Consider the following 15,751-nt stretch of genomic DNA (forward strand, 5'->3'; position numbering starts at 1 on the left):
TATGATACAACATGGGGAGAAATGGACGAACTTGCAGAATCAGTAGTTATACAGAAGTAAATCCATTTATTTATTTATTTCGTCTCGCTTTTCAGTTCTAGATCAACAGGAAATTGAATTTTTTGAACGTACACTTCTGCTTGTAAAAGGACGTCTTCCACGTGTCGCCTTCGCACATCGATACGGTACTGGACTTGTCTCTGCTGTGATTTACAGATTCCTTCAAACACATGCCTATCGTCTCACGTACGTCGATAAGACTGTATAATTTAGACCTACGATTCTTCGATCAAATCAACGACTGCTCTACACTTCACTTCTGAAATGACTCCAGTTATAAAGGTCTGCAGGATTGCAGTGAGGATGTCTTTCAGGACAAACTAGACGCTCTGTTACACCTGTCCAACACAAACCATGCTGGCAAGTTAGGCGTCACCTTACACCTGCAGCAAAATGTGCCGGTACAGCACCATGCCTGTGCCACGTTCCATAAAGATAGGCCATGGCTGAAATTTGAGCCGAATGAGATGAGAATATAGTCGAAAAGTTTACATTTAAGAAACATTTACAGAACATTAGGTCATAACGATGTCAGTGGCGCCTCGTAACCACACACACGTAAATATCTCGCAAGCAACTGCATTGTGAACTCATGTTTATGACAAAGTTTTCGTTTCCAACCTTCGATACTTAGATTCCGCTATTAACTACGGTGGGCGTTCAATAAGTAATGCAACACATTGTGGAGTAATCTCGCTTCAGTGTTTATACTATTAGAAAGTTTCGATAGGGAGCGATGCTATACGAAGCCTTCTAAGACGCTTCTGTAATGGAGGTGCGTACCAAGCAGAGAGCTGCCATTCATTTTCTTTTGCCGAGGAACCAGACCATCGTAGATAATCTTAGGCGATTGCAGAATACCTAAGGAGACCTGTCAGTGACGAAAAGCACGGTGAGCCATCGTTGGAGGTATCTACCGTCCTCGCAACAAGGTCTCGCAACCGGTCCGATTTCCCGCGAGCCGGCCAGCCGCAAACAGCTGTGATTCCTGCAATGATGGACTTCAGCATGTTCGTTACCACAAAAATGCAGACGAACTTATCCCTCTCCATGACAACGCAAGGCCTGAAGAAGTCTCCTCAATTATCGAACAAACGTAAGGATGGCTGACATAGTGATTAGTGTATCTGGGATTGTAAAACAGTTAAGATCCTTAGACGCCAGAAAGGCATCTGGCCCAGACGGTATCACCGTAAGATTTTATGTTAACTATGCTGAAAATATAGCATCATTCTTATCCGTCATCTATCAGAGATCATTGGAACGGCGGAAGTTCCTTGGGACTGGAAGAAGGCTCAGGTCATAGCAATCTATAAATAGGGTAGAAAATCGGATGCACATAATTACCGAACAAGTTCACTGACATCGATTTGTTGTAGAATCATGGAACATATTTTGTGTTCAGATATAATGACACTTCCAGACCCTGAGAAGCTCATCTGCACAAAACCAGCACAGTTTTAGGAAACAGCGGTCATGCGAGACAGAGCTGAACCTCTTTGTGCATGATATACAACAGGCTCTAGATACGGGCTCCCAGGTTGATGCCATATTTATCGACTTTCGAAAGGCGTTCGACTCAGTTCCGCACTGTCGCTTGCTACAAAAAGTGCGCGCCTACCGTCTATCCAATGACATATCCGGTTTGATAGAAAGTTTTCTAACAGACAGGGAGTAGTATGTCGTCCTGAACGGGGTAGCTTCAACAGAAACAAGAGTAACTTCAGGTGTGCCCCAGGGCAGCGTAATAGGTCCTCTGGTTTTTACGATTTACATAAACGATTTGGTTGGTGGTATTGACAGCGGCCTTAGATTGTTTGCCGATGATGCTGTAGTCTACAGGAAAGTAGCATCGCACGAAAGTTGTGAACAAATCAACGAGGATTTGCAGAAAATAAATGCGTGGTGTAATGGCTGCCAGTTATCTCTCAATATTAGTAAGTGTAACCTACTGCGTATAACAAGGCGAATATCCCCATTAATGTATGAGTACAAAATAAATGGTCACTCCTGGGAAGCGGTAACATCAGTCAAGTGATTGTTCGAAATGATCTCAAATGGAATGACCAGATTACACAAGTAACGCGTAATGCGAACTCTAGATTGCGGTTTATTGGTAGAATCCTGAAGCGATGCAGTCCTTCAACGAAGGAAATAGCTTACAATACGTTGGTTCGTCCAGTCTTGGAGTATTGTTCGTCCGTATGGGACCGTTACCAGTTGGGTCTCATTCAAGAGATTAAGAAGGTCCAAAGAAGAGCGGCAAGATTCGTGACTACTACATTTAGCCATTGCGAGAGCGCTACAAATCTCATAGAAAGTTTGAATTGGGACACACTTGCAGATAGACGACGCGCTAAACAGAAGGGGCTACTCACTAAATTCCGAAACTCAATCTTCGCCGAGGATGTAGGGCATATATTATGACCACAAACTTTCAAATCGCGAAATGATCATCATTCAAATATAAGGGGAATAAGAGCGTTCAGACAGTCGTTATTCCCTCGAGCAATCCGCGAGTAAAATAGAGGGGGGGGGGGGGGGAATATGACTTGGGCGCGAATTGTGCCTTTGAGCCGCACACCGCTTGGTGGCTAGCGGAGTATAAATGTAGATGTAGATGTAGATCCACCCTATAGCAAGGATCTCGCACCTTCCATCTCTTTAGCTAAAGAAGAATGCTCTACGAGGCAAGGGTTGCGTGGATGATGAGAATGTTACAGGTTTAGCAAGGCTATGCCTCCGACATCGATCAGTAAAATGGCAACATGCGGCATAGCGATCCTACCAGTAATGTGGCGTAAGGCGTCACATCGACCGGAGATTATGTTGAAAAACAGGGTTTTGTAGCTAATAATGTGGATAATGATACGGAAAGCCAACCGGCTTTCAGAAGAAAATATGTTCCATTACCTTTTGAAGGTCCCTCGTCTTCTAAACCATGGATCTGCTGTGGTCATACGAACCTAAGCAGTCTAGTAATAAATAGCGTTATTGCTGAACGGTTTAATTGCCTGCACCGGTCTGATACACTGGTGTGCAAAACTTGCGTACAAAAACACCATTCGCATGATATGACACTGCTACCTTTGGTGAAATTTGGACCATACATAGATATAACTGCTGCAGTATAGCCCTGAAAGTAGCTGAAAGAAATACGCAATGAGACGAACCGTAATGAGGCTTTTATTCAAAAACAATACGTGGTAATTACAATGAATTCACCGCCATTTTTGATGTTTACTTCCATAGTACAAAGGTGTGTCTTCTTTCGTAAAAGGAAGTGTGACCACTATGGACGGCAGTGCACGACCTGCGACAGGCTCTCGTGCTGGCCACTGCATAGGTAAGGCGTTACTGTGGCCTGGACGTGATTGCTATGGATGATAATGCTCGACATTGCCGACCATTGTGGCCGAGCTGTTCTAGGCGCTTTAGTCTGGAAAAGCGCGACCGCTACGGTCGCGGGTTCGAATCCTGCCTCGGGCATGGATGTGTGTAATGTCCTTAGGTTAGTTAGATTTAAGTAGTTCTAAGTTCTAGGAGACTGATGACCCCAGATGTTAATTCCCATAGTGCTCAGAGCCATTTGCTCGACATTGTCATACAGTGCATGTGAACAAGCTCTTTGAGTTAAAGCATATTCGGGTGACTGGACTGGCCTGCCAATCCTCCCGGCTTAAATCTCATCCAGGAAAGCGTTGGAGAGACCATCCCTGGTCCAAGTTAACGTGTCAAAGTCAAATACGAATTTTGCATAGGACTTCTCGGGCAACATTTAGCGGATTTCAGCGTGGCAGACCTCTTCTAAGCAACGAACCACAGTTTGTGTATGTTACAACGTTGTCATTTATAGGCATCTCCACTTTACGTAGAAATTTAGTGTGTCAGAAGTCCAGTGTCTTAAGTCATAACAAACAGACGTTACTGACATGTATGGCACTATACACAAAGTTTCCATCAAATGCATGAAACAAGTGTAAATATTCCTAAAGCTAACTGTTCATTATGTTCAGATTAATATACAGTGAGTTGAGAAAAATCATAGGATAGCGATATGAACATATATATACATGGCGGTAGTATAAAGTGCAATAGGTGTAGAACGGCAGTTCATTAGCGGAGCTCTTGTTTGTGGAAAGGTGTCCCACATGATTATGGCCTCACGACTAGGATTAACAGACTTTCAACGCGGAATGGTAGATGGAGCTAGACGCTTGGGACATTCCAATTCGGAAATCTTTGGGGGAATTCAATATTCCGAGATCCACAGTGGCAAGAGTGTGCCAAGACTACCAAATTTCGGAATTCACTTCTCAGCTGGATGACCCAGTGGCCAGCACACGACAAATGCAAGTGACTTTGATAACACCACTACATCGCCTTCACTGCCTCTCCTGTGCTCGTAACCGTGTCGACTGGACACCAGGTGACTGGAAAACAGTGGCTTGGTCACATTACTGCTGAGGTCAGTTGGAAAGAACTGATAGTACGATTCCAGTGTGACGCACATCCCACGAAGCCATGGAACTAAGTTGTCGACAAGTCACTGTGCAACCAGGCGGTGGTTCGTTCATCGTGTGGGGTGTGTTTACATAGAATGGACCGAGCGCTCTGGTTATGTTCGGATATTTTGCGACTATTTACGGCCATTTAAGAACTTGAAGTTCCCAAATAACAATGAATTTTTTACGAATAACTATGTGGCACGTCACTGGGCCAAAATTGTTCGAACTTGGTTAGAAGAACTTTCTGGACAAAACGAGCTACATGACATGAATCCTATCGAACATTTATGGGACATAACTGAGAGGTCACTTTGTGCACAAAATCGAGCACCGGCAGTAGTTTCGAAATTATGGACGGGTATAGAGGCAGTATGTCTCAGTGTATCTGCAGGGGACTTCCGTCGACTTATTGAATCCATGCCATGTCGTGCTGTAGCACTACTACGGGAAAAATGAGATCGATATGATGTTTGAAGGTATCTCGTCGCCTCAGTGTATTATGTCTTTCGGACATCATCACAGAAGAAAGACAATAGCAAAAACAAATGAACTCAAACATACAAAGGATAAAGAAGTGAAATCGAAGATGGATTAAATACGTCACCTTCGAAATCTTGGCAAATGGATAAAAAAAATGGCTCTGGGCACTATGGGACTCAACTGCTGTGGTCATCAGTCCCCTAGAACTTAGAACTACTTAAACCTAACTAACCTAAGGACATCACACACATCCATGCCCGAGGCAGGATTCGAACCTGCGACCATAGCAGTCGCACGGTTCCGGTCTGCGCGCCTAGAACCGCGAGACCACCGCGGCCGGCGCAAATGGATCAATGTCGAATTGAGGTTCATAATCTAAAATCATAATCTAAATCACGCTCTCATAGGTGCTCTGAGACCTAACATCGTCCAACATTTTCGACTTTCAAGGCAGACTTATGGTATGTCAAAAGACTGTGTGCCTTAACATAAAAACCTCGAAAAATTATAATAGCCAACGTGAAACTCTCCCAGCACCATTCAATTTGTGGGAGAAATGTCTTACTGATGTGTGACCTGTGATGTTAGTTCATTGAAAAGACCGTGTCGCCGGCCTGAGTGGCCGACCGGTTCTAGGCGCTACAGTCTGGAACAGTGACCGCTACGGTCGCAGGTTCGAATCCCGCCTCGGGCATGGATGTTTGTGACGTCCTTAGGTTAGTTATGTTTAAGTAGTTCTAAGTTCTAGGGCACTGATGACCTCAGAAGTTAAGTCCCATAGTGCTCAGAGCCATTTGAACTATTTGAGACCGTGTCATTTAGTAGTCGAGTTTTAAAATTAGGTTGCCTCCTTGAGGCATCTGTTTCTTACGATAATGCGGAAAATGCCACTGAAAGTAGTGCGGTTGCGTGTGAAGAGACATGATAGCATTTCTTAAGGAACTTAGTCAGATATCGGAAACTGGTTTTATAATGCCCATGGCGGCTTTTGTTAACGGTCGTTCTTTGTATAAACATTTTTTGGTCCTTGATATCTTAAGCATTTTAACCTAACGTCCGGTTAATTTGTACACAAATCTTGGTACCGTCCTGGCAAATACAGTTTAGGAAAAAAGTCGCATCACCAAGAAGAAGTTGAACCACATAAACGAAAGTTGGTAGGCGTGTTTCTCCATCATAAAAATGACGAATGTTCAAATTTCGCTCCAGTAGCATAAGACTGATGCTGGTAGCGCCACTGTAAGGATGCAAATCCGGTTTGCTTTAAAGACACGCTGGAACTATCATGAACATCACAGCGAATGTGGTAAGTTGATAATAGTCAAGAATACTTTTAAGGCGACAAAGATGCCGTCATCAGCATCTCATTGAGTTTGAACGAGGTCTTGCAACAGGGCTACGAGGAACTAATTGTTCCTTCCGTGACACTGGAGAAAGAATGGCGCGAATGTAGCTACTGTACTTGTTTGCTTCAGACGACGACGTGGTCACTACCCAGGGGGAAGACTATATCTGCAGCAGCAATCTGAGTACCGGTTGGCACCACAGTGCCACAACTAACTGTTACAAACCGGTTGCTCCAAGGAGGCCCTGTAGCGTGCACTCAACCCCAAACCACCGCCACTTGCGACGTCAGTGGTGCCAAGCGGGAGCTCACTGTAGGTAACGTGGAAGTCCGTTGTGTGAAAGCTGGTTCCTTCTGCCTCGGTGTCAGTAATGGCCGTGTGTCGGTTAGAAGGATGCCATAAGGACTGTAAGCAACATGACTGCGTGCTAGACACACGGGATCTACACATGCAGTTATGAGCTGGGGTGCAATGAGACTCTCTTAGTTATCCCGCGCACGCTAACTGCAGAGCTGTGCGTCAGTCTGGTATGGAAACGCCGGGTGGGTAGGGCCTCTCGTTCGGTAGACCATTCGCCTGGTGGAAGTCTTTAGACTTGACGCCACTTCGGCGACTTGTGTGGCGATGGGGATGAAATGATGATGACAACACAAAACCCAGTGCCTGAGCGGAGAAAATATACGACCCAGCCTGGAATCAAACCCGGGCCGTTATGTATGACATTCCATCGGGCTGACCACTCAGGCACCAGGGGCGGAAGTCAATCTGGTGATTCGATATGTTGTGCTGCCGTACACGAACAGCAGTCCAGGGACTATTTTGCTACAGGGTGACCCTCGCCCGCATACCGCTGTTATAACCAAGTATGCTCTACAGACTGTGAACATGTTGCCTCGGCCTGCTCCCTCAACAGATCTGTCTCTGATCGAGCACAAATGAGACGCATTCAGACGCGAACTCATGTGTCATTCACGAACAGCATCAACGGCACTTATATTGACTGACCAAGTGCAGCAAGGCTGGAACCGCGGTGCCACAAATTGACATCCAGCAACTGTACAGCACAATGCATGCTCGTTTACATGCTTACATTCAAAGTTCTGGTGGTAACACCGGTTATTAATGTACCACAATTTCAAGTTTGCAATGGCCTATGCCGCACCTATGGTCTTTCAATTTTAAGCATTTCAGTATCTCACCAAGAAAAATGTATTCCCAAAATTTCATAACTCTACATTACTAATTTTTTGATGTGATTTTATTCTGCCAGCGCCGTTTCACTCTGATAGCAAGTCTTGTTTCAGCACATTCATACTTCATATTGACTCCCATATGCTGGTCCGAAGGGACTATTATTGCTGGGCTCGCAGAAGAGAATCCGAATACTAAAATTTCTTCAAATCAAACAGCCATTCATACGCATATGAAGAGGTTATAGGGATAAAGCTTCACTACCTGCAATTTCACATAACCTTAGTGTTTCACAAATGACTAGCTTTTTAATTTTTAGTGAAATAACTCAAAGGAAAAAAATTGTAACTGTTTCAAATGTGCATTAAAATGAGAAGGCAAGGGTCATAACCTCGACATTGCAAATGAGGCCAGCTTGTTCCGCAAAGATCAGCAACTTGCATTAGTCCTCCTTATAATTATAAGGACGGGAAGGGAATCCATGCTGAGCTCCACTTGATCCATGCTACTAGAAATACGAGACTCTGAACTGTAACATTGTTGTAATTATCATCTACAGTGATAAAATAGATTATATAGTGTATTAACATTATTGCCAAAGTCTACTACAGAAAAAACGCGTGCACTTACACATACTAAATGTATTTAAAGGTTAATGTTTAAATTTGACAACCAAACCGAAGCATTCTGTGTCATGAGAGTCGTCCAGACCTCTTCTGAAAGGGTGGAGTGAACAGTTCTATACATTATGTCCTGTTGTCTGTTCCTCCACACCATGGACATTCGAATCATTTTCATAATAACCCCACTTCTTCCAGCTGTGGCCACATTTCCCTTGTTCCGATCGGATTTAGTTTAGTCTCGACCATTCTCGGCGGCGAAGATCGAAACGTGAAACCTCCGTCGTTAGTTTTCGGTTAAGTGGGCATTCTCGGCTCGACCGTCATTCTAGTGTTCTTCGCTGTGGAATCGTAAATGCCTGTGATCCAACTATTGATCCAAGATGGGTTCACAGACTTCAAGCATGTGGTTGATCGATTCTGGATAGAGTCATTTAGAATCTTGTTCTTATTGGACTTCATCAACCCAACAATTTGCAATCAGTAAGCCTTACTTCTGAGATCCGGAGGAGAAAAATTGTACAGAGCGGGCAACCACTGAATGATCTAATTTCAGTTTGATGTTGTTCCTAGCTAGGCATACATGCCTAAGGCTGGAACGTGTTGTATTTTATTTTTGACTTGAGCATAGCTACTCTAAATTCAGACCATTGCTTTCTCGCAATGGACTTTCATGGTTTCTCAAATGGAGATACCTTTAGTAGTGTCGAAACTTAGGTCAATGTACTAAGCCGTTATTTGGCTGTAAAATTCCTATGTTTGAAAATTATTTATGGGTGCTGAGAAACAGCCATGTTTAAAACTGTACACATACGTCGCCCACTTGTCTAGAGACGAAAGCCAACATTTACATATCAAGTAAAGCTGAACTAACACAATAACAGATTTAAAGTTTTATATTGTGTGTCACAAGTTCACAAGGTATGAATTAGTAGACCGCATATCTTGATCAGAAGCATAATACTTGACTTAGAAATACAGTATTGGGTAATAGTATTGCAACACCATGAAGGCGGAATGCAGAAAACGTAAACTGGATATGCAAATAATTAGCACTGCAGCCCAGTTGTCCAATGTACATTCGAGTAATTCCATCAACATATTGTTTATAAAAAAAGATTATGCAGCAGGTTTCTCATTCGAAAATAGCATTTGAATGTTGGTTGCTTAGGAGACTTGCTCCGAGTCAGAAAGGGGAAACGTGTATTAGAAGAGATAGTTGGTTGATTGCAAGAGCATCGTCGCCTATTGAGGTTGTTGTCAAATGTTGAATGACATTGTTGCACCTGTTGGTCAGAATGTTAAAACTGGAATGCGAATCTGGATACAATGGTTTGAGAACGGGCATACTAAACGTCTTGCAGCATCTAAGTGACCACATGTGAATAGCGCCAGAGAGGACAGACATATCGTTCGCTAAGCCCAGAGGTGTCGTAGGACCATATCAGGTATGAGTCGTGAGATAAGCTTTTTTGTGGGAAAAGAAGTGTCCGATCGAACATTGCTTTGATATTTGGAGCACCATGTTCAAGGACCATAGTCAACGTCTTGCAGGACCTAAATGACTAGCACCTAAGAGGACAGAAGTACTGTACACCTAGTCCAGTAGTATCTTAGATCATAGCGTGCTTACAGAAAAACAATTATCTATTCGAACACTGCTATGATGTTTGGATCACCACGGACTGTCTGCATGACGACCACAGTTTCGGCTTCTGTTGACGCGACAGCAGAGCTAGGAGTGTCCACTGTGTTGTGCCCACCAGCGATACTGTACACGAGAGTGGCATAATTTCGTCCCTTCAGACGATTCTCCCCTTACGAACAGTATCATGATGGCGTGTGGAGGGGTTCCAAGAGGAACTAACAATGCCTGATTACATTTGTCATCAAGAAAAAAAGTGTCTTATATTTCACGTCTATGGTCACAGATTTGTAAGTTCCCAGACCAAAGCTTTCAGTCAGCAATGACCATCTTCAGATCTGTTTTATTAAAAGATGTCATAGTATAATGCATCCATAGTGACATCGTCAAATGCTAAATGTCGCAGCTTGTGGGACATCCGTCATCGTCATATGGACGCAGAACCTGGCATAATTTCATGGTATGCACTTAGCTACATTACACATCAAATCTCGTCCATGTAACTAGTAGTCTATTTTTTGCAGCAATTCCTACATTTATGATGTATGAATGCCTGTGTCTCTGTCCTATCTTCATCGTTCAACATAAACGGAACTAACATAACGCAAACCTTTCGTACTTCATCTACCTGTTTCTCTCTCTTGTACTCGGATTGACAGTTCGTTCAACGTTACACGTTTGTGAGTCAAAATCTGACTGTTTACACGCTACACGCTGCCACCTGTCTGTGTCGTAGTTGATCTTCCGCTGCGCCGGAGGTCTTCATCAACATCTACATCAGCACTCTGCGAGCCACCTGGCGGTGTTTGGCGGAGGATACTTTTGGTTCCACTAACTGATAAACCATGCCCTGTTCCCCTCGCTAAGGGTGCATAAGAAGAATGGCTGTATTTAATTTATCGAGTTTTTTCCTGGTATTTATTTTGTAGGATATATCTAGGAAATAATATGGTGTCCGACTCGTCCCGGAAAGTACTCTCTCGAAATTTCAATGGTAAACCCCCTCTCCGTCATACAGAACGCCTTTCATGTAGAGTCTACCGGTGGAGTTTGTTGAGTATATCTGTAACGCTCCTGAGCCGTTCTTCGTTGGATCTTCTGTATCCCTTCTACCACCCATAACAGGAATGGGCGTCAGATTGATTAACAATAGTCAAGAATGGTTCCCGAGTCTTAGTGTACTCATTTTCATCAGTCTCTTGCCTAACGGGTAATTGTATCGCGATCAACAGCGTCATCACGATACATTTTCTTTGCCCTCTTATGTATATGTGAAACTGTCTCGTTTTTGCAACTCAGAACCTATACCACAGTGCGTTGCTTCAGACTAGCATCGAATGCAACATCCATCTGATGAACACAAGAAGGGAAAATGTTTCTTTGACATCTGTGAACAGTAAAGACGTAGAAGAAAAGTTGGATTAAATTAAAAGTACTTTTCTTTAGGAGTGGCCTTTCACACTGTACCCACTCATTGGCTTTCTTTCCTGGAGTTGGAGTCTTAATGGCACATCGTGTGGTGACGACAGTGGAGGTAACTACGTGCGTACAAAGACTTACCTGAGAGGGCTGAGGATGGCGCGGTGTCGGTCGACGGCGATGGCGGTGAGCGTGAAGACGCTGACGTTGACGCTGAGCACCTGCACGAAGGGGCAGAAGGCGCACATGAAGTGCGGCAGGTTCCACCGCTGCAGCAGCGCCGCCTGGAACTGCACACACCAGCCGGGTCACAGGGGGCGGCGCCCGGTACAGGCAGAGGCAAGGGAGAGGAAGGGAAGGGGTTTTCTGTCAGCTGTATCTAAAGAAACCGTCTGGATTATACGGCGCTTCTGAAGTAATGTAGTGGGTGCTATCTAAAAATAATTTTAATCCTCTTTGTTTTGGAGTTTGTCGCCAGCATAGTCGTTCGATGCGGGACACTTATATCTAAACAGTTTTCTACAATGTTTAAACCGTTTAACTGATATGCTGCGCCAATTAATTTCTGTGGACGAGACGTGTGCTCACCATCTCAAGCTTAGAAGTGTACATCAGTCATAGTAGAGGGTGAAAGTGATGAAGGTTTATGCCAGAAAAGGAGAAGGTGCCTTTCTCACAGGAGTGTTGCTTCCTGCGGTGCTAAACGTATTTACCTAATGCACTGCCATGCAAACCGTAATAAAAGAGGTATGATAAATATTGATGCATGTATTCTAATCCTACTGAAATCAATAGTTCGCGGCAATATGCCAGCTTTGTAATAGAAAAAAGCCATTTTTGATCTTACGAAGGTAGGAAGACAACGGGAAGAATGAAGTACGAACTGATCGAATATTCGCTCTGTTTGCAAGATTCTCAACGTTTTAACACTTAAAGAAATTTTGTAAATACAAAACGTTTCGAATCTCATGAAGTCATTGTGGCATCGATAGCTTTCCGCAAAAGATCATTTTCACGTAAAACACTTTATAAATACAAAACGTTTCGAATCTCGTGAAGTCATTGTGGCATCCATAGCTTTCCGCAAAAGATCATTTTCACGTAAAACACTTTATAAATACAAAACGTTTCGAATCTCGTGAAGTCATTGTGGCATCCATAGCTTTCCGCAAAAGATCATTTTCACGTAAAACACACCTCGTTACCGTTGCTCTTTCTAAGTATCCGTGGATTTGCCAACAGCTATGTGAAAGTCTAAAAGAAATTATTTATATTTTATATATTAACTCTTCATAGTTACAGCTAGCATCTGGGAATCTAACAAAGACCACATAACTAGTACTTTGGAAGATAATAAAAAATGTACACATTAATTATTTACACATTTTACTTGCAAACACTATGAAGAAATGAGAATACTACAAAATACTACTTAAACTACAATACTAATGACAATATTATTAAAACCCGAAAAGATCACAAAGAAAGATGCTGAGGAGGAACGTTTCCGGTTTTAAGTGCTTGAGGTGTTCGACCGTCGAACCTCATTTCTCTTTCCATTTTTATTCACTATGAACTTTATTTTTTTCAGCAACGTAATTTATAGACACCGAGAACTGAAATACTTGCTATATTTTGCATTTACGTACATAGAGCGTCCAACGAAACATGGCGACCCCAAATGTTTCATCAACAACTTTGAAATTGAAACAATGTTTTTGCAACGTGATGTCACGTAAAGAAACGTAATTTCTGAAATTTCGTAGTTACTTGAAACCCTTCTCTCTAGGAAGATACTGATATAGCTATGTTTATAAGAAATACCTCATTGTATTTATACAGTCATTCGGCATTTCCAGGAAAGAGACATAATCAGTTATAATACTTATTTTGGGGCGAACAGTGCGAGAAAAACGCTGAAACTGAAATATGACTGAATAACCAATGAACAAATACTTCGAGGAATAGGAGACGTCATAAAACTTGCCGAAATGACAAGAATGAAGAAAACATCCAAGCCTCTACACTGGTTGCTAAGAAACTGCCTGCAAGTGAAGGCAGCGTTGAAGGGAAGGAGACGAAGAAGCAGAGTTGAAACGTTAGATGACATCAAAAATGGACGAAGTTATCAGCAGGTCGAGGAAGAGGAACAGGATGGGGGAAATGGGGATAACGGACAGACGATATCTGTAGTTAGATGTACCAAGGAAAAAAATTCATGAGTCTGTTTCAGCAAAAATCCGTACTCAAAATTACTAAACGAATATGAAAAATACGAAGCCGAAATCTTATGCGCCATGCGTTCTCACTTCTCTTTTTGTTTAGCCACAGTTATAAATACTGAAACTGTTGCAGGAAATAATATCACAAATTCCTTTTTGATGACCATTTTCGTTGTATACAACTAATGTGTATTACTAATCGCACTCTTCCGTTCTCGTCCTACTAAATGCCAGTTAAAAACGTAAGTCGTTCCACAAAGGAAGCACATACTTAAATTCTTCAGGGAAAATGTATTACTAGCATCAACCATTGACCAAATTTGTTAGTCATATAGGGATTATGACTTCAGAGCTTCGAAGCGATATCTCAACCACTTCACATCTGCGATTGCCATCCAAGCGTAATAGATAGACTCCCTGCAACATTCGGTATCGTCTCGCTTCATTATTGTGAGCCTAGCAACAGTCCGACTAGGGCAGTGTTTCCCAACCCTGATGATTAAAGTGCAATTCTGTGACAGATAAAAAATGAAGGTCCGATTGTTTTTAAAACATTATTACTAATATCAGTATTTCTTAAGACTGCATTATCGATTACATAAGTTAGCAATAATATTTTTCTTCAAATACTAGTGTCCATGCGTCACTGCAGTAGTAGCCCTTGGGCGGCCCGAACGAGGCAAGTCATTGGTGACAGTGAAACTGAGACATACATGGCCCATATACTTAAATATCTGATGAAAATGCCTTCGCTGAGCTGTTCACTGGCGAAAGCAATAGGACGGGGGTATACACATATGCAAATGGCGATAGTATCGCATACAAAAAGAGTAAAACTGCAATTCATTGGCAGAGCCGTCATTTTTACTCAGGTCATTTACGTGAAAAGGTGTCTCTTGTGATAATGGCAGCGCGACGGGTGTTAACAGAGTTTCATCGCGGCACGGTAGTTGGAACTAGACGCTTGGAACATTTCATTTCGAAAATCCATAAGGAATTCAATAATCCGAGATCCGTAGTGTCAAGAGTGTGCAGAGAATACCAAATTTCAGGCATTTCCTGTCACCACTTTACGACCTAGAGTAGCGGTCTTTGCGTGGAAGTGTCACTGCTAAAAGACTAGCAACACTGTGTGAGATAACCACAGAAATCAATGTTGGACGTACGACGGACGTATCCGTTTGTATAGTGCTAAGACTCTGGCTTTAATGACCTATGGTAGCAGACAACCGACGCGAGTGCCCTTTGCTAAGAGCATGACATTGCCTCAAGCCTGGATCCTGGGATAGTGACCATATCGGTTTGGATTACTGGAAGACAGTTGCCTGAACAGATGAGCCCCGGATTTCAGATGGTATGAGCTGATTGCAGGGTTCGAATGTGGAGAGGTTCAAATGGCTCTGAGCACTATGGGACTCAACTTCTGAGGTCATTAGTCCCCTAGAACTTAGAACTAGTTAAACCTAAGTAACCTAAGGACATCACACACATCCATGCTCGAGGCAGGATTCGAACCTGCGACCGTAGCGGTCTCGCGGTTTCAGACTGCAGCGCCTAGAACCGCACGGCCACTTCGGCCGGCTCGAATGTGGAGAAGACCCCACGAAGCCATGTAGTGAAGATGCCCACGAGGGACTGTGCACGCTGGTGGTGGCTCCACGTATGGGCTGCGTTTGCATGGAAGCGACTGTGTCGTCTGGTCCAATTGAACGCATCATTGACAGGAATTGGTTATGTCCGGCTACCTGGAGACCATTCATGGACTTCATGGTTCCAAATAACGAAGAAATTTTTATCGATGACAGTGCACCTCGTCACCGGGCCAGAGTTATTTGGAATTGGTTCGAATAATATTCTGACCAAGTGGAGCCAATGAGTTGCCCATCCAAATCGCTCGATATCAATTCCATCGAAAATTTATGAGACATAATCGAAAGGCAGTTCGCGTAAAAAATACTGCACCGGAAACAGTTTCGCAATTGTGGACCGCCATAGAGATAGCATGGTTCAGTAGTTCTGCGGAGGATCTCCAGCGACATGCTAAGTCACAAAACAACGCTACCTGTGTAGTGGCTACTGTACTGCTGTAGGGCCTACACAGTATTTATATGTTACATATTTTATCTCATCAACCCATCTGCCAGAAGAAGGAGCTACTGGCTATTGGCTTCCAAAGCTGTCACTTTTTCGTGGTTATTTCCTGCCTCCACTTGCTGGGAACATTTTTTTATCTATCCATACTATAGACACATCAAAAAAG

At 43.2% G+C, this 15,751-nt stretch overlaps 1 protein-coding gene across 1 annotated transcript in view; it reads right to left on the reverse strand.

The window, feature by feature from the left end:
- The window catches only part of LOC124545669 (prolactin-releasing peptide receptor-like), a 268,748-nt gene that overhangs the window by 220,210 nt on the left and 32,787 nt on the right, over window positions 1-15,751 (reverse strand). Inside the window, exon 2 of the mRNA XM_047124616.1 lies at window positions 11,411-11,559. Coding sequence (XP_046980572.1) covers window positions 11,411-11,559 — 149 coding nt within the window. The remainder of the gene's footprint in view (window positions 1-11,410; window positions 11,560-15,751) is intronic.

This window comes from Schistocerca americana, chromosome 8 (genome assembly GCF_021461395.2).
Source record: "Schistocerca americana isolate TAMUIC-IGC-003095 chromosome 8, iqSchAmer2.1, whole genome shotgun sequence".
In the NCBI taxonomy this organism is placed as follows: domain Eukaryota; kingdom Metazoa; phylum Arthropoda; class Insecta; order Orthoptera; family Acrididae; genus Schistocerca; species Schistocerca americana.